General features: G+C 38.2%; 1 protein-coding gene across 4 annotated transcripts in view; it reads right to left on the bottom strand.

Moving 5' to 3' along the window:
- Nucleotides 1-20527, bottom strand: part of PDE7A (phosphodiesterase 7A) — a 52887-nt gene continuing 32360 nt past the window's right edge. For 2 of the 4 annotated variants that reach the window (XM_083747900.1, XM_083747899.1), the window contains 10 exons: nt 16200-16351; nt 13846-13909; nt 12323-12418; nt 10125-10225; nt 9661-9792; nt 8484-8575; nt 7928-8072; nt 5909-6005; nt 3168-3248; nt 1-1843 (listed from right to left, as the gene is read on the bottom strand). In XM_083747900.1, coding sequence (XP_083604026.1) covers nt 1632-1843; nt 3168-3248; nt 5909-6005; nt 7928-8072; nt 8484-8575; nt 9661-9792; nt 10125-10225; nt 12323-12418; nt 13846-13909; nt 16200-16351 — 1172 coding nt within the window. In that variant the 3' untranslated portion in view covers nt 1-1631. Of the gene's footprint in view, nt 1844-3167; nt 3249-5908; nt 6006-7927; nt 8073-8483; nt 8576-9660; nt 9793-10124; nt 10226-12322; nt 12419-13845; nt 13910-16199; nt 16352-18988; nt 19120-20527 lie in introns of those variants that run through there. The other 2 variants (XM_083747902.1, XM_083747901.1) reach the window with 2 other exon arrangements.

Here is a 20527-nt window from a genome sequence, read left to right as displayed (position 1 = left end):
TAATGTGAAAAGTTTTTTATTATTAATCAAAAGTTAACAGCAACAGGCACATTAAAATGAGTATGGCAAAGCCTTTTACAAATGGCTTTACACTGAAGCTCTCTCCCAAAAATGGCTGTTGCAAACTGTAAACAGAATGGAATAAACAGTCTTTACAGTAACAAGGGAAATACAAATGAACAAAAAGAAAGCACCAATTCCTCAAAATAGATTACAGTTGTGCTTACAGTACTTAAAACAATGTAAAAAACAAATTACAAAAAAGGAATGCTTGAAGATTAAAAATTAGTCCTTAAAATTTGTCCTTAAAAACATTTTCTCCTTTTCACATCAAAAAACCCCATAATGGGGAGCATTTCAGTAGAGGGAGGAATAAGTAAACAATGCACTTTTTCAATCAACAACAAAATTTGGTCACTTAGCTTTGTGCATAGTTTAAGGCAGCTGTAGCAACCTGTTCCTTTCCCCCCTGTGGCTGCTCATGAAAATGTCACATTCTAAAAAGAATAAATAAAAAAACATTGCCTTTCAAATCCTTCCTATTGTTCCCTTCCTCCCCAACCCACCCCCATCCCCAAGTATTCACTCTCTCTCACTCACACTCACACACACACACACACACATATACACACACGTATACACACAAACATACACACACACTGCAGCGAAAGGGGCATTTGTACCCTTGTTCTGAAGGACACACTTCCCATCCCACTTTATTTCAGATTGGCAAATACCCTGAGCTGTTTCTGGTGTTCATAATCATTCCACCTGTTTTCCCTTGCATGTGCAGTTCAAGTGTACAATAGTGAAAACAACATGCAAATGTTTCCACGGCAGAATCTTAACACAATGAAGACTCTTCTCCTCCTCCTCTATACCATCCCACATCCCCTCCCAAAATCCAGAAGTATTTCTGCCCGCTGTAACTGCATTCCCATTCTGCACTGGAGTAAAAGCTTGGCTGTGCTTTATGTAAAAAAATGCTCTTTCCAATGCACAGCCAAAATTATGACAAATGGGATACTTTCTTTTTTACTAGCAGGAAAATGAGCTGCAGTTTCATATTTGATCTCTTTGTTTTCCTTTTTAAAAAAATCAGTGGTTCCTTCACAGCCATGCAGAAAGATTAATTTAGAACCTATAGTTTCCAAGTACATTTGTAAACATCAGTTCTTGCCAGAGGCATCCAAGTAGGGTCACTTCACTCTTCCACATTTTGGACAAGGACTGAATGAGTCTTGTTAAATTCCAAGAGAAGGAATCATCCACCATGTCATGTGGCAACTTTGAAGGCCTGATTTCAATTTTTTTAAAAAAACATAAAAACAAAGCGATGTGGCACGTAACAATATTTTCTCGTACTTTCCTCTCGGTCAAGCTTCAACCACTCCTCTGGTTTGCATATTCAAGGATCCATGCAGAAGCCAAACAAGGCATATGCATATTGCTCTATGTTCAGGTCTTGTAACTGAAAACTGGGTTCAAATGATTTATCAAAGGAAAAACTTGGAAATAAATAATGCTGGCATTGTTTACACTGAAACCTTGGCAGTCAGACAAAATTTATCCTCAAACCCTGTTCCACAGATACCAGGCAAGAGGCAGTTTTTGTTAAGCAGATCCTGGGGTCAGGATAGTCGGTGTTCCTGAGGTATAACATCAGAGTCCATTTCCTCAAATGCAGGATCAGTATCGTCACCGCTGCTGGATTGTTCTCTCTGCACACCCTTCCAGCTAGCTTTATTCAATCCCAAATGACCAAGCATTGTTTGAGATAGTCTGGTGTTTGAGAAACGAGCCCACTCTGTGAATAATGGTTCCACCAAATAGGTCATAAAACCTAATGAGAAAAAACACCTTGGAATTAGAACCCTAGAAACAAGAGACTGTGTGTTTTCCATGTAACATTTCAATATTAAGAGTTATTTGAATGAGTTTACTGTGTTTTATCTTCCTGTACTTAGCCTGGAGAAGAGGAGGTTAAGGGGTGATATGATAGCCATGTAGTCAAATATATAAAAGGATGTCACATAGAGGAGGGAGAAAGGTTGTTTTCTGCTGCTCCAGAGAAGCGGACACGGAGCAATGGATCCAAACTACAAGAAAGAAGATTCCACCTAAACATTAGGAAGAACTTCCTGACAGTAAGAGCTGTTCGACAGTGGAATTTGCTGCTATGACAGGAAACATGTGGTAGTGCAGTCATGAACCAAGTAAGGGACTTTATGGGTAAATACTGGTCAAGAAATTTAAAAGCTGCTTCTTTTTGTTACTAGCTTTCAATTGCTTGAGACCAAACATGCTGGAGACTTGTGTGCATAGCAACTCCTTCCTCCACATCAAACCAGGATGTGCGGAAAGGAGCTGTGCATGCAAGTCTCCATGGTTTGCTGTGATGTCCAAATAAGACATGCTGACCATAGTTTGCCTACAACACAGAATTAAAAAACACACTTCAAACCAAATTTCCAACTCTGGAAACACAGCATTAAGCAAATGGAACATTTCCTCCCACCACTGTGCAGTTCCTGAATCTGTTCTGTGGATTCCCCCAAACCCTCTTGAGCAGATCTGGGAGGGCAGAGGGGGCACCACTTGCAGTAGCACAACTCTTTTGTTGAATACTGCCAATGTTGTTTAAATTTCCATCTTTTAAAAATAGTAAAAATAATAAATTTGTATACCGTCCTTCATCCATGAATCTCAGGGCGATTCATAAGTAGCCCAGTAGAAAACAAGCACCCTATTTAAAATAAATAATTTGCCACAAAATTGAATTTGACCTAAAGTCACAATTAAAGCCTCTTCACAAGCAGCTGTCAGAATTTATCCAGGCAAAGAAATATAAATGCCAGATGAGAAAACAGAAAACTCTCTCTATACACTTCCTATTTCATGGAAATGAAAATTTCAATAACAACAAAACATAGGGTAGCATTCGCTAAACTTAACTCAACAGTAGTTAACTGAAATTAATAGACCTAACTTGGACATGTTCATCATTTCAGTGGGTCTACACTGAGTAAAACTAAGCTGAATACCACCCAAAATGTTCTCTTAAAAACTGTCAAAAGACTTTTAAAACTAAACATCACACAGTTTATCTTCCCTATATTATATATTAATGGAAACTATAGTAACTTATCACATAGATCTGTAGTTACCAATCTGGATGTTGGCAATGGTTTCTGTCTGTCGATCACACAGTGGACTCACGCCCAAGCAGTATTTTTTCTCAACATCTCCTACAAACAGAATACTAATTTAATAAGCCGCTTTCTACAATTCAACAAAACTTAAAGTGTTAAGGTTTTTCATTTAACTATTATTAATGTTAACAGATACCAGACAGATCTAAGAAATGTAACTTCAGTTGTTTAATATAGCTGCCGTATTTAAAACTACAGCTTTATCATTTGAACACTAGCTTCATAACTGTTTACAAATATAAATGATCTAGCATATATGATCTAGCATTTTGTTGTAATGCTCATGAAATGAAGTACTAACAATAATTCTTTCTAAACATTAATTCTATAATGCAACAAGCTGTCACTCTACTTTGGAACACGTTTTTAAAAGAAAACCCTGAGTAGCTTTTCAGATATCTTTTAATTGCATAACTTTCTAAAGAACTGCCTGAATTAATTGATATTATAGTTTGAAGTCTTGTTTCTTCTGTTATGTTTTACTCCAAGAAGACCCATTTATCCTAAACAGAACCCAATAAAGCCCACGTATATACAAAAGAACCCACGTATATACAAAATATTTTTTTCAATGTGATCCCATTGAGATCCCAAGATGAAATTTTGCAGGTAGTTCTTAGAAATATTAAATAATACATTTTTTTCAATTTTTTTAATCGTATCTATTCTTTTTAAAATTTTAAGTTTTGTAACTTCAATTTAAAATTTAAAGTAAGTCCCTCTTGTGACATATATTAAAGCCCATGAGGTTCTGAAGAGATTGGTGTTTTTAGTTTTGACTTATCTCAATGCTGGGCTGAGCAACAAGATGAGATAAAATGCTAAAATTTAGATTTAAACTTACCGTATTTTTCGCTCTATAAGACGCACTTTTTGCCTCCTAAAAAGTAAGGGGAAATGTGTGTGCGTCTTATGGAGCGAATGCAGGCTATGCAACGCTCCCTCTCGCTGTTTTAGCTTCTGGCTTAGCTGCGCAAAGCCTCCGCAGGGCAGCGGGATGAAGGCTCCCCACTGCCCTGCAGAGGCTTCACGTGGATCTTGCGGAAGGTGAGGGGAAGGGACAGAGGGCAGCTTACCCGCGTGCAGCCTCTCCCGGGCAGGGGATTAAGTCTCCACTTGCCTGGGAGAGGCTGCGTGCAGCTATCCTAGAAGCCAGAACAGCAAGAGGCTATCCCAGAAGCCAGATCCCTCTTGCTGTTCTGGCTTCTAGGATTCAGAATATTTTTTTTCTTGTTTTCCTCCCCCCAAAACTAGGTGCGTCTTATCATCTGGTGCGTCCTATAGAGCGAAAAATACGGTAGTTTTTTATCATTCAACAAGTGTACAAAATATTGAGAAAATTGGATAATATGAGGTAAAAAAGTTGGATATGGAATTAACCAGCAAGAAAATTACCCATTTATCTCTCAATGAGCAAATGTAACTTGAAAGATCAGTAGCATGTTTTCCATTATGAATTTTTCCATTAAGAAATACATCACGAGTTGAACTACTTCACAAGACCTGTAGCATGCCATAATTATCACTATTGTAATAATCTATCATACAAGAATGTTTTGCGGAAAGTTTGTAGGTGAACTTTCAGGCTGTAGATCCAAACCACAGGGCCAAGTTAGCTGCTTCAGGTTCAAAATCTTCAACTCCCTGCCTAAAAACCATATTGTTGAAATACATAAATGCATTTCAAAAACAAAAAATCCTAAGTGAGAAAAGTGACAAGACTTAACCAACCTTTGATTGCTACTTGAAGGAAAATCGCTGCTTGTGAGAAGTGATAATGATCCAGTAACAGTATATTGTACTCAAAAGCTGAGCTAATGAGTAGGCATTGGTTGCTATCAATATCATTAATAGCTTAAAGGTAAAGGTAAAGGAACCCCTGACAATTAAGTCCAGTCGCAAACAACTCTGGGGTTGCGGCGCTCATCTCGCTTTACAGGCCAAGGGAGCTGGCGTTTGTCCACTTCCGCAGACAGTTTTTCTGGGTCATGTGGCCAGCATGACTAAGCCACTTCCGGCGAAACCAGAGCAGCGCACAGAAACACTGTTTACCTTCCTGCTGGAGAGGTACCTATTTATCTACTTGCACTATATGCTTTCGAACTGCTAGGTTGGCAGGAGCTGGGAACGAAAAATGGGAGCTCACCTCACCCCGTTACAGGGATTCAAACCGCCGACCTTTCGATCAGCAAGCCCAAGTTAGTTAATGCAATACCAGTGAAGATCTGCACAGTTAAAAGATTTTATATACAATTTCAAAAAGTGCAAGATTCCAGAAACCTAACTGCAATTCGTCTCAATTGCACTGACAACTTAAATCCATGTACACAAAACGGTGTGTCCAACCTTTTAACTTGCATTGCACAGCCCTAAATAATTTTTAATCATCAAGCAATTCTACAGAGATAAATTCAGCTTTTTTCTCAATACATGTGGCTTTGGACTGAAGCAGCAGGTGAAAGTAAAGCCTTTATTACTGTGAAATAGCTTCTCATCCAGTTAAAGTTAGGTAAACAGAAATGTCAAGTGTTCTACGAAGCTGCAATCTATACAGTAAAAATGGTCTGAGGAAACCATTCAAGGTGCATTCATTGCAAATAATAAAATTTTCTATTTTCTGTAAGAGCCATGCTTCACTACAATTCTTTTATCATTTTGTTTCACGTTCCATAATGAAATCACTTTTCGCTACTTGCCTTGATGAAAGAATTCTTCTGTTACTTTTTCACTCCACTGCTTGCTTAATTCCCAAGTCCGGCAGGGGTTGCAAATATCAGCACATTTCAAAGCCATCTAGTAAATATGACAAACCATCAACATATTATGCAAGATATTGTGGCCTGCTAACAACTACACACTTAAGTGTTGCAACTTCAGATGATGCAAAGTGTCACATGGCACAATGGGTCAGTACATCTGGCTGTTAAAAAGAAGGTTGGTGGTTTAGGCCACCCAGGGATGACTGTGAGCAGGATTCCTGCATTGCGGGAGGCTGACTAGATGACCCTGACAGTCCCTTCCAACTCCTTGATTCTGTGACTTCTAAGTCAGCTTCTTTTAAAATCCTTAACAATATGTAATGGACAAGTGAAACTGAGTAACAAAGGGGGCTACAATGCAGCACACATGTGGATCGCTATCACTAAATCCAATGTAACTTAGCTGAACAAGCGGTGTGTTTTGGGAAGGAAATATGTTTGAACATATATGAGTTAACCTCTCCCAGAAACATCAGTGCAATCTTGGAAAATTATGAAAACATTCATCTTCCATAGCACCAATAAAGAAGTCTGATAGCAAGCAATATCAATTTAATATGGCTATGTCTGGTTATCATGAAAGATCCTTCATCAATACACTGCACTTCATCCTTTACCATTTACGAATGCCTCCCTGTAAATTAATGCAATGTTACTTTTATTTCTTTTTAAAATTTGTATCCCACCCTTCCTCCAAAAGGAGCCCAGGGCAGCAGAGCACACTGTTTTGGGTACGGATTGTTAAACTATGGAATTCGCTCCCACAAGAAGCCGTGATGGCCATTTACATGGATGGCTTTAAAAACGGATTAGACAGATTTATGGAGGCTAAGCCTATCAGTGACTCCCAACCGTGATGACTCCACTATTGGAGACAGTATGCCTCTAAATACCAGTGCTGGGAATCACAAAGGGGGAAATACTGTTGCATTCAGGTCCAGCATGTGGTTTCCCATAGGCATCAGGTTGGTCATGGTGAGAGCAGAACAGATTAGATGGGACTGTGGCCTGATCCAGCAGGGCTCTTCTTACATTCTTATGCTACTGCTTTCTTGTTTGGAAAAGTTTCAGAAGCAAGACTGGATTAAGGTGGTTGAGGGTTGAAATGCCCAGAATAGGGCCCCCTTCTCATCCTTGTTTTTGACCGCATCTTGGTTTGGGCCACTTACCAACTCCCAGCCTAGCCTAACTACAAGGCTGCTATGAATACATATAAGGAAGTATAAAATGGCTGCAAATGGGGATTTAATGTTTGGAGGCAACAAAATTGTGGTTCCTTTAATCAGAACAACGCATTTCTGTACTATAAATGGCAATGTTTTTCAGCTTTCTCTCACTCAAATTAGCATACCTCCAAAGCTTCAATGAATCTTAATCCGGCCTGATTATGGCATGCTTTAGACGCACAAGTCCCACTTGTGTTCAATGGTGCTTACTTCCATGTTAATGAGCACAGGGGACTGATTCCTAAGGAGTTATTTTAGGCCTGTAGCCACTGGGGCTGGAGGCTGTGGAAAGCAATTTAATTGTTTTACTTGTACAGGTAAAATAGTAAGAAAAGCAGGTAGCTAGCATTTTTCCTAAGTGCTCAGTTAAAAAAAGCTACTCTCACTTCCAAACATTCTGCAAAAACAGCAAGATCACTTAGATAATTAACAGGATTTTAAAGTGTTAAAGAATTATCTTTTTAAAAAAATAATTTCAATTGTTTTAAGATTGTAGTGAACAGAGTAAGATAAACATTTGCTACTGAGTTGCAACCATTTTGCTGGCAAATGGAATATCCAAGTTTTCTGTACTAGAAAACTATTTTTGTTAGAACTATGCCATCAGAGAACACAGAAGGTCATCTTCAAGCCTAAGTGCATCAACCAAAAATTATTTCGTAAAGTAGACGGCAAAGCAGTTGTTACTGAACAGTTGTACTACTTTTCTATTTAGGGACCAAACAATTACCTGAAGAATGAGATGACGATGATTTTCCTCTGTTAAGCATAAATCTTCCTTGTCCAAATGACTGCGAAATAGGGATAGATATTCATTTTGCCGACTGATATCAGTGGCAAGTATCAGTGCTCCTATCTGGCTTTCCATCAGCTGCCTTAAATTGGAGATACACAGAAAGAAGAATGAGATAAGTGACCAACATTTAAACAGTCTTTGTTAACTTTACACAAAATTCAGGCCAACCTTGATTAAATTACTATAAAATACAGTTTTGTTAACAAACTAAGACCCAGTGCAACAGTTTAATAATTTAACAAAGTCTTCATATCACTCAAAATTATTGTGATAAACATGAAAAGTGTACACTTTACAAGTGTAGCAAGTTAGGCATCAAGATTTGTTTTGTTTTGATTGGGGTGGATGGGATACAATTGCCTTCATCATATGAAGCTGCAGTAAATTATATTATTTGGAAATGTGTTTTTACTTCCATTTCACATCCATTTAAAATGTTCTGCAATATATTTTCTATAGATGCATGTGATACTGCAAATCTGACACATACCTGTTTTCTAGTGACATATGTGCAAATAATCCAGATTCTCTCAACAATCCCACTGCAGATCTCCAGTGGTGATTTTCCAATACTGAGGTATTCTGAAAAAAAGGGGAAGAGGAAGATAGAGAATTATGGTTATCAAATATTCATTGAATTCTGAATTGTATTTTCATGAATGAACAATCCTTTATGTCAATACTTCACTAGGGGATAGACAGGGGGAGTACAATCTCTCCTGGTTGTCTCTGTGGCTTTCAGTGTCATCCATGATCACATCCTTCAAAATTCTCTCTCCAACTTGGGACTAGGCAATATTGTGGTTCAAAATGGCTCCAGTCCTACCGTAGGGGAAAGTTCCAGCATGTGGTGCAGGGGCCTATGGGTGGCACAAAGTTTAATTTCATCTCCCTTGTTTTTTCAACATCTACATGAAATCACTGGGAGGTTACCCAGAGCTTTGGGATACGGCATCATCAGTATGCAGAAGACGCTACCCAGCTCTCTCGTTTACACCTTTGGATTCCAGAATGTGGCTGCTGGAAGAAGCTTTCCATTCAGACCATCGTTACATAGCTCTTCTATGGGCTTCACTGGTTACCAGTATGCTCCCAGGCACCAGCTTTGATGTTAACAACCTTAAATCACAGAAGGTCTGCCCCAACCAACTTCAGCTTCAGATCGTTGTGCAATAGGCACCCCAAGCTGGACAATTTAGCTTGTACACCTTTTCTGGTTGGCCATGCCCAGCTGTCAATCATATGGCATCAGGTAATTGACACGTAAAGCACAATCCCAACTGTTCCTTGGCAGCAGAGCTTGTATTTGGTGCTATTTAATTATTATGCTAAACGCAACCCCGGCTGGACTGATTCCTTGTGGGAATTGCAGCTCCTAAGCGGGGAAATTTTCTGCTGAAAGCAGCATGGCTTGCATTCAGCGCTGAACTGAAACAACACCAAATACAAGACACAATGTTTTCTGGCAGATTTAGGCCTTTCCACCAGTCAAATATTGCTCCCAGAGGTGTGGCCACTTTTGGAGCCAATCCATTCCCCAAAGCTGCTATAAACAATTAAATCACTCCTTTAAAAATTTATCCCACCAAGAATTTGTGACTACCAGCAAGTAAGCATTTTTGCACTTGGTTATGTTTTTCCGAACAGAAATATTTTTCCTCACTTACCTTGTATAAAGTTGCTAAATAATGGTTTGTTTTAATAAGGAAAGGCTGATTAACACCTGGGTGATCCAAATCATGAGTGGCAGCTGCAATTAAGCCAAGAAGAGTATCCCATGGAGTCAGGGACTGGGAAAGCTGTAATATATAAAGCATGACCACATGAATATTCACTACTGACACTTCAAGCAAACTTGGGTTGAATCTGTTCTTTTAAAAAATGCACAGAATTTCATCTTTCAATGCATCAAATTCTTCTTTCATTTATTTATACTTTTATCTAGAATATAGGATTCAGAGTTCTCTGTAGGAAGACCAATAATAAAGCAGTAAGGGAGGTGTACATTTTTATTACACAAAACTAGTATTTACTTATTTGTTTTTTAAAAAGGCCGGTCCTATGCCACATGAAATCTGCTTTTGAAACTGTATAACTTCTTTGCTGAAAACTGTTAAGGAGATATTTTTACCTTAGGTTCTTTTAAAAAACAGTGCATGGCCTGAGTCACATCAGCAGCATGAACTGCATTGTGGTATGGGTTGTGACTGTGGTAATCTTCTTGAACCATTACTACAAATGAGAAGAAATCTTGCATTAATTTACCTTTCATATCATTGTGCACTTTTATTTTATAAGTTACTGTTGAAAAACCAAACAGCTTTGGTCACACATTCAGCCAGCAGCAGTCTGAGCCCATGATCCTCCTTCCACCATGCAGATTATATTCAGTGCAAATCAGGCTGTATGCACTAGAATATCTGTCCATAAAGTCCCAGTGCACATTATATCCCCCACATCAAAAAATGGTGGAGGAGTAATCATGTAAACCAGGCATTTGCCCTTATCAGGTGCTCACATAGAGGATCAAACTCACACTTTACATAACTTATAAATTTTAGAAGAAACTTACACTACTCAACCATATTACTATTGCAGCATTCCAGACACAACTAAAAGTATAAACAAAGGCATATACAGTTGTGCCTCCAACTCAACAGACCAGTATATTATTAAAGCAGAACCACCTTCATTTGTGTGTGTGTGTGTTTTGACTACTAAACAACAGTATCCAATTATAAACAGTTCTGCCAGTACTTTAGCTATGCAGTAGAACTTCCCTGCTCTTCCCATTTTCCACATGACCAGTAAATCTGCTCCAGAGGGTTGTGCGACCCCCACAGAACAGATTTAGAGAGTATGCAGGGAGGGGGAGGGAAAGTTCTATTGCACAGCTAAAAGCCCTTGCTTTAGAAGAATTGTTCAGCTGGATACCAACCCAAAAGGCTTACACATGTCAAAACTATCCATGAGGATATAAGCTGTAGGACTGGGCTTCAATAATAGTTCTCTTCATAGAGGATTTCAAACAAATCCAGTCTCCCCCCCCCCCCACAAAAAAAAAATAATAATTGGGCAGGCATGTGGTTTTATATTAATTTTAAAAAATAAGAATTAGGTTACTAGGACAGGAAGCAGACCAGCGTATTAGTTTTTTAAACTTTAAGAAATTTAGGGGAAAATAAAGATTTCCTTACTCACAGGGTTTTAGCTATATAAAGAATATAATATAATTGCATGCATCAAACAAATAATTGACAAACAGTGCCTGGTCTTTGATGGCATTACCATTGCTAAGCCTTGACAATTTATTTCCAAAGCTAACATATCTGGGACAAAATAAAGCCTGTTCTTTAGGAGTAACTGCTTCTCCACTGCCCTCACAAGAATAAGCAGGTTTGTCTCCTTACTACACTATTTAGTGAAATGTGAATTACAGAACATGCTAATCTCCATTTTTCATTTTATAAAGCAAAATACATACACCCATGTGTACTTGCATTATATATTAACTTAGCATGTAGTAGATGCACAATGGCAATTGCTGCCTCAGAAATGCAGGTTCAAAATACAGTAATTTGAATTTGCTGTAATCAAGGCAAGTTTGATTGTTTATTTTGAACTATCAAAAGTTATCTAATTCCTTTGCTCTCTCTCTCTCTCATCCTTTAGGTTTCCATTAACTGATTTTCCAAAACAAAGTACAGAATGGAATAAAGCTGTTCTATAATAGGAAAATCCCATTATACAAAATGAATTTTTATGCAGATCTAAATGTAACATTGAAACAAAAACCTTTATTGACTAGTGTTTTACATTGTTTACTAAACAACACAGCTGTAACACAATTGTTGCAAAAGAGTCACCTTTCTTTCTCCAAGGAAGCATTTTAGATGTGGGTTCCTCTCATTTTTCAGTAATATTTTAATGCAGGCTTCCATACAGTTAAGCACATCTGTTGTGGTTTGCAGTGCTTTTTGAAGCATGGTTGGATGTGGTGGGGCACATGGCAACTGCTGGCTAGCACCTGTGTCATGCAACATTCTTTCCTCCCACCCACTAGTAAACGGTATACAGGAGGTTTTTAAAAAGTCTTTAGAAGATGAGTGTCCACTTTTAACAGAAACACTTTAAAACCTGCAAAATAAATTGGCAACTAGCATGACAGTAACAGCAATACCCATCATTTCATGAGTCTATCACCCTTTTCTCTCTTCTCTCCAGTTCCTTAGGGCTCTCCATGCTGGACAGCATGATTTAAAGTAGCAAATGGGCTGTTGTAACCTATTTTTGCAAAACTGACTTAAGTGAACCTCTGAAATTTTTTACCTAAAAATCGGCGGAGCTTCATTGTATCTAGTTGGAAGTGCTCTACAAGTCCATGAAGATTAAACAGGTGGAAGGTTAAGGTGACTAAACTGTTTCCTAAAAAAAACCAAAAAACACAAAATCATCTTTAATGGGAAGCATCAAAAATGTAGACAGGCTAAATGTTTTAAGGTACTCTATTACATGGGCCCGAAGCAAGTCATTCATACAGCACATGCTTCCAGACCAACTACAAGAAATCTTACTTACTAGTTTTCTATATTCTAATATATTCTAATATTCTATTATCTCTATTATCCACATTACTAGCAAACCTCTGTGGTATACTACCATCACAGGCCAAGTTACCATAATTATTCCTCCTGATCTACAGAACAACCATGGTTTCATTCAACATAATGATTAAGAATTTCAATCACATTTTGTTTCTATTTTTTACTTATGCAGAATAGTAATTAAAGCTTTAAGATTTAGTGTTTTTACTTCAGTGTAAAACATCTGATCCATCAGCAATGAATTGGGACTGAGAAAAATCTCTCTCGGTAATGCAAAGTGAACCCATCAGTTTAATAGCATTTGTCAGTTCTTCAGAATTTTATAAAAACACAGATCTCATATAATTGAAATTTCTGTATTGGATAATCTACTCAAATGAATATGAAAATTGTGAAATGTAACACATTTTTAGTTTAAAGGAGGGAGAGGTTCCTTCAAAGAAAGATTTTGCCAAGGGCTTTAATATAGCATCCCAATGCTATCTGTGCCTCTGGATGCTCAAATAAGAGCGGGGGGGGGGGGTGGAATCTTAAAGCATCTTAAAGTCTGTAAAAATAAATAAATGGGGGGTTTAAAGGGGGTATGCATACTCATAAAGGTCGAGAACCACTTTAAAAATTCAGACTTCATGGAATGTACCATCTCCTTGAAAAAACGTAACTTTATCTCATTTCACAGAAACAGCGTAAGTGTCTAGCAAGTGCTTCTCAGGAAAAGTAGTCAAATTTAACAATCAACTACATTCTGTAAAGCTAATCAATGAGAATTCAGTGGGTTTTAATACACATGGTAATATTTTTTACATTAAGAGGAAGAAAATTTAAAATATGCTAACCATACCCTACATAAATATTGCCCATTTCAAATATATAGTGTAAAACAGATATTTAAAACTGAATATACTGGCTGTTTCAAGTTGTTTAAGTCACAGGATTTCTTTCTCAGAGAGAATTTATTCCCAACACTACAAATTTAAGTCCATACAGGATACGTGGTAATCAAGGTATAAAGGACTGAATGTAAGGAATTAGCATATTTTTGTTGAAAATAACAACGTCAAATGGGCTATCCATATCTGAATAATGCAGTATCAGTAGTGAGTCTGGGATGTACACTTAATGTTTGCATGAAACAGCCACTCATTCACAACTTTAAAAAGGAACTTTCTTCAATGCAAAGTAGGAGAAAGGGACTGGCTTAGTGGACAACTGACTTAAAGAGTAATATAAAAAACCCACTAATCTTACCATTCGTTAACCTGTCAAAAAGGAAAATGTCAAAATTCCAGTTTCCAACTTTTTCTAGCATACACTGAAAGTAAAACAAAAAGAAAGTTTCTCAAATAAGTTAAAAGCACTTATCTGAATACATTGCATATATGATTCACCTTCCTTTCACCCCACAAATCAAGACAGGATACTGAAAATGAACTAGCAAAGATGTAAAAGGTGATCAGTAGCATATTTGTAACCACACCACTTATTTCTGTTTCACAAACCCCATAAACTGTCATTCTGCAACTGATGGGTCATAAGTTGCAGCTAGCTGGCTTCTTACAGCCACAATGTTCTCTCATCTGGAAGTTACAATACTATCTTTTATGGAAAAAGCATCGATAAACACTCTTTCCTTAAGATACACTGATCACCCAAACATAGCCAAATCTCAGTTTAATAAACAGGGATATGCAAAAGCTTCATGCACTCCCATGTAGCCCTTTTGCTTCCACTTCACTCCTCCCTTCATTGGGGGACAGGACAAGCTAGAATATGAACCCATGGTTTAAAATTGGCTTCCAGATAGCTCTCAACAGGAAGTATGGTTAACTGTGGCTTCCTGGCTTGTTCAATTCACATAAAGGGAGAAGCAAAGAGGGCTGTGTGTGAGTACATGAAGCTCATGCACATATTGGCTTACTAAAAAGATTTCATCATGAGCTCCGAAAATGTTCAGTTTACACACTCCTCCTTCAATCTTCTCATCCACATGAACAAATAAGCTATCACAGAGAATAGTTATATTGTGCCAGATGTGGCAAATCCACTGTACAGAGTAACAATACCCTAGGACTGATTTAAGCAGCCCCTTGTGGAAACAAGGGCCAAACTTGTGCACAAGTCATTATACATATTTGTAAGGTAGAGGTAAAAAAGTAAAGGACCTCTGAATGGTTAAGTCCAGTCAAAGGTGACTATGGGGTTGCGGCGCTCATCTCGCTTTCAGGCAGAGGGAGCTGGCGTTTGTCCACAGACAGATTTCCAGGTCATGTTTAGCATGACTAAACCGCTTCTGGCGCAACGGAACACCTTGACGGAAACCAGAGCGCACGGAAAAGCCATTTACCTTCCCGCCACAGTGGTACCTATTTATCTACTTGCACTGGCTGGGACAGAGCATTACCTTGTTGTGCGGATTTGAACCGCCAACCTTCTGATTGGCAAGCCCAAGAGGCTCAGTGGTTTAGACCACAGCACCACCCGCATCCCAATATACATATACATATAAGGTAAAGGTAAAGGTACTCCTGCCCGTACGGGCCAGTCGTGTCAGACTCTGGGGTTGCGTGCTCATCTCGCTTAAGAGGCCGGGAGCCAGCGCTGTCCGGAGACACTTCCGGGTCACATGGCCAGCGTGACGAAGCTGCTCTGGTGAGCCAGCACCAGCGCAGCGTACGGAAACGCCGTTACCTTCCCGCTATAAAGCGGTACCTATTTATCTACTTGCACTTGGGGTGCTTTCGAACTGCTAGGTGGGCAGGAGCTGGGACCGAACGACGGGAGCTCACCCCGCCGCGGGGATTCGAACTGCCGACCATGCGATCGGCAAGTCCTAGGCACTGATGTTTTACCCACAGCGCCACCCACATATAAATATTTATGCACAGAATGTGTACAGCATCATATTGTACCTGCCGCTCCTGAAGCACATTCACAAACTATACCAGGACAGGAAGAAAAATGGAACAAGTGGTTTTGGACCATAATTTAAGACTTTTTCTAGAGATTGGCAGACATGACTTCTCCCTTACAAACAATACTAAAGAGGAAAACTTCAGTTTAATGTATGTATGATTATCTAGAAATATTTGTTCTTACTCAAGAGGAGTTCAGTTTCTAAAACCACTAATGAAGTGAAAAAGAAGGGGGAATATCTGAAGGAAATAATGTTAGTTCTAGAGAACAAAAAGAGGCAGACTGAATAAGGTATTGCCAATTATAACACAACTAAATGCAGACATATAATGAAGTTTCAGCATTTGACTTAGTTATCCAATTAGGTTTTATACTTCATTGCCTTTTAAGACATTTTGACCAAGTCTAGTACAGTATCTACTATAATTTCTAAAATAATACACACTCCGCTTGCCATCACAGTGAATGAATTTTCTGAGCTATTCAAACTATTTCCTGTTACCAACTGTAGTAATCTTACTATTGATTATTCTCATACCCTCATTTTTATTTTTGCTTTATTTACTTCTATGGAGGATAAATATAAGTCCAAAAGTATTTAGTACATGCAATAAATGGTCTCTTACAGATCTTAACACACATCAATATTTTTTTCATGGCAAAGTTATATGGTAGTTTCAAAAACAGACCTTAGCTTGTCCATTATAATCATCATCTAAAATGTTTGAAGAATTTGGAAGAGTGATACCACGGAAGAAACGGGAAGATCTCAAGTACCGCTGGAAACTCAGTAACCTTCGTATATTTCTTGCAGACACAGAAACATCAATTTCAGAATTTGCTGAGGGGGAAAATAAAGAGCCTTAAATGCATGATGAATCTATAAAACATTAAAAAATAGATCTATAAGAACAGCATTCAGTTCAAGCATTGTGTTCTGCACCATGATCACACAGGTTAACCTAACCCTAACCTCAGCATATTTGTAAATAGAAGCATGGTAACATAAAACAGTACTGCACATTTAGGGTTACAGCTATCAAAGTCAACCACTAACAGAAGGGAGGAGACTTTTTTGCCATTTCCCTTTCACTATAGCACCCCCACCCCACCAGTACTTCTCCCTGCTATTCTGGAGGATTCACAGCACAGTTCCAGAAAGTGCAAGCACCTGCAAAAAGGTGTAGGAAGGGAATGTGAAAAGCATGGTCCCCCTTCTGTTACAGGATGCTGGGAACCTGTTTTCCATAAAAGGAGCTTCATTGAGGGGATCTTAGGATCCAACTCTTGAATTCCAAACACACCAAAGCTATTGGAAAACCTGTTAGGCTTGTAATGGCTATCCTTGTACCACAATTATCATATAATTGCAACTAAACTGTTAACGTGGATTTACAAAACCGAATCCCCTGTTAAAATCAGTGTCCGGATTAAATTAGCAAATCACTACTGTGGTATATTTGATGTATTATAGTTTTGATGCATTATAGTGAATAAATTCTTGAGATCTGCATCAGACATAACACTACCAAAAAGTAAAATGCACTGGGAAGGTTTGGTTCTGAAATGAATCTTAGGATTATGCACAGGTTAAATTTGAAACAGTTAAGCATCACTAAACATTAAAAGCAAACTGAGATGGAGAGGATGGGAGTGAGGAACTAACACATAAAGAGGTGGGTAGGAAAGTGAGTTAACAATCCCATACCTGCTCCCAGTCTCTAGATGCCGTTTCATTTGCACCAAGCAGAAAGAACTTATTTCTAAAGTGTACTTTTCATTTTACTATTTGTTCCTGCTATGGTCTCTTACAAGCACTATAGCCACTCCCCAACAAAGAGCATTCCTAATATTCATGGAGTTATGAGACAATTTGGTCAGGAAAACAACTGTTCTGCTCCATCTTTTACCAGTACACTCTGTCCCCCTCTCTGTCATGAGAGTCATTGCAAGTCACCTCCTTCCTGGGCCTCTCAAGAGTGTATGAGAAACCCCAGCCCATCCTACAGGAGATCACTTTGTGGCTTACCCAAACACCAGAATCTTCTCTTCTAGGATCTGGATTCCCACAGAACAAGGGGTGCCCCACATTACCTGAATAGCATGGGAAGAAGCCACCCTCCAAAAAGCTAGAATGAAAAGGGAACTAAGGTATTTCTTGCTTTCTCTGAACTAAAATCTTATACTGTAGTTACAGGTAGGTAGCCGGGTTGGTCCGCTGTAGTCGAAACAAAATAAAAAAAATCCTTCCAGTAGGACCTTAGAGACCAACTAAGTTTGTTATTGGTATGAGCTTTTGTGTGCATGCACACTTCTTCAGATACCTTTTGTGCGTGCACATGAAAGCTCATACCAGTAACAAACTTAGTTGGTCTCTAAGGTGCTACTGGAAGGATTTTTTTTATTTTGTTTCGAATACGGCAGACCAACACAGCTACCTACCTGTAACTACAGTATAAGGAATTATCTTATACTGTATAATTCTCCAATATGAAACAAATACAGACTTCAGAATAAAAACAGAATTTCTTAAATTCACTAACTCAAAGGTGTCATACAAAAGGCAGAATGAGGATATCTCAGGGTGATTTGCAGTAGATCATCTTTTTTTGTTTACTCCCAATTGTTTAACAATTTCAACAAAACAACTTTCCCATCTAAATCATGGTGCTGAAATAAAGCTAAAAGAAAGCCTTTTGTGTGGAAGGACCATGAGCTCAGTTCAGTTTTGTACTGGAATGAATTCCTAGGCTTTGAATGGACTCAGAGGCACAATGTTATTTAATTCAACTATATATCTTTTGTACTTGGCTTGGGGTTTTAGTAAAAAAGAAACCAAAGAAGAGCCAACACAGCTGGAGTTTCTCCACCTCTGCAATGGTCTGCACTACAGGTTTACTTACTAGAAGGCTCGCCTGGCAGCTTCATCTTTAGGGGCAGACGAAAACATTTCTCTATATCCAGGCATTTAGTTCATTAACATTCTATGGCCTTTTAAATGTGTTTGTGGGAAGGGTTTGTTTACATTTTTGTTCTTGCTTTTATTATGTATTTTGTGTTCTCATTTTGTGGTTTTATGTTGTAAACTGCCCTGTGGGTTTTATTGTGTTTTCAGTTTGTGAACTATTAATAATGGTTCTAGTTTGTTAAATTTAAGGTTCTTTCGTCTGCTTCCTTCAGTGGAATAAAAACGTTAATTATGTGGTGAACATCAAATCCTCTAAGACAGCTACACTTCATAGTGTGAAAAGCAAATTCTGAAATCCATTTTGTTTTTATCCTTCCCAAAATAAAAGAAGAATTTACAGTATAACCCTACCCACCCTACCAAGTTTACACATGAAACATTAATTTTAGCTAATCAAAAATAGTACACAGCAGTTTGGAAACCTTACACATGCTCCTTGTGACATACTAAAAAGTGAATTTCAGCACTCTTCATTGCTAATAAGACACATTGTTCTCACAAGAACACAACCTTTCATCTTCCCCAGGCTCTCTTTTTACAAGGCGATTTCTTGACATTTCCACAGGATTTTAAATCTTTCACCTCTACTTAAAGATCCCATGATCCTGATCAGAGATAAAAACCAGTCAGTCTGTTTTTTTATCGGAACCTAAGGTTTGAAAAGTTCTCTTCCATTCATTCTAGAACAAGTTTTTAAAAGACCTACACGAATGAAATAATGAGTCTGTGTCTGTTCATAATAACACCAAAGCAGCACTGATTATTTGGGGGTGTATCCAAGCGAAAAAGTACTACACAAGAAGCATGCAAACTGGAGAAAACAGGGAAAGAACACATTATTGTTTTAAAAATAAACACCATCAGCCCAAATGAAATAAGTCACTCAAATAGGAGGAAGAAGAGGAAAGTGGAGAAATATGGGAAAGCATATAAAAAGGTAAATACAGCAAGCCCACAACTTATGCAGGGTATATGTTCTGCAGATCGCATCTAAAGTCAAAGTTGTACATAATCAAAACACATTGGGTTTAATGGAGGGCGGGACTGCCAAAGTCTTTTTTCCTGGACAACTGCCCTCTTCCCAACCCCGTTTTTCATTGCCAAGCAAGCTGAATGTGTACAAGTTTAACGTGCATAAGTTTGAGCATACTGTATATCTCAAGATAACCATTTTTGAATTTTAATATACAATAGGTTGAGTTTAAAATTATAAATTCCACACACTCATATCTCTATGCTCCAATTCAACTAATGTTTCAATGATCAAAAGCACCCTTTACAAACTTAGTCTGCTTACACACTATTATACACCAACATGATGCTGCTGTTGTTTACACCAATTCATAAGCTGTAAAACTGAGCTCAGGGTCTGAATTCAAAACCTGATTGGGAGAAAAATGAAGCTTTGTGCTCCTTCCATTCACATTCATGAGGAATTTTAAAAAATAGTTTCAACTTTTTCTGTTTTGATAGAAATGAATGAAATTTGCAGACCTATTATCCATCTTGAGCGGATAGCCCCAGCTGAATTTCTAAGAGGTTTTCTCTGCTGGGCACCTTTAAAATGTGATACCGCCCCCTCCCCCCCAAAAAAGAATAGTATTTTTATTTAGAGGGATAACTGAAAGAAATAAGCAGGCATCATTGCCACTTCTGAGGAAATGAATTCACTGCACTGGATAGCTGCAGTAGTTTTCGTGCAATGAAACCTTAACAATTTGAGGTTGGGTAAAATAGATTCACTTAATTTCCCCCATTGCTTTGTGAGGAACTGCATTAAAATATAACATACATGGAAAGAGGTATCCTAGTGTAAGAACCCAGCCTAATTATCAACAAATAGGTCTAGGGCGTTTTGTACTAGTTGCCTTTAAAGTTGATTTCTAGGAGGAGAGATCTGCTTTCTCCCCTATGTCAAACATTATAGAAGTGCCCAAGGAAAGTAATTGCAAAAATTCAAAAAGAAGAGAGCAGAGGCTAGGAAGTTCTGGTTAATGAAAAATGCAGCTTCAGGCTTGTGTTCTGCTCAACTGGCACCCAAAGTTATAG

Source organism: Podarcis gaigeae (assembly GCF_964106915.1).
Source record: "Podarcis gaigeae genome assembly, chromosome: 7".
Lineage (NCBI taxonomy): Eukaryota > Metazoa > Chordata > Lepidosauria > Squamata > Lacertidae > Podarcis > Podarcis gaigeae.
The sequence above is the reverse complement of the archived record's forward strand: the minus strand, read 5'-3'. Positions and strand labels throughout refer to the sequence as shown.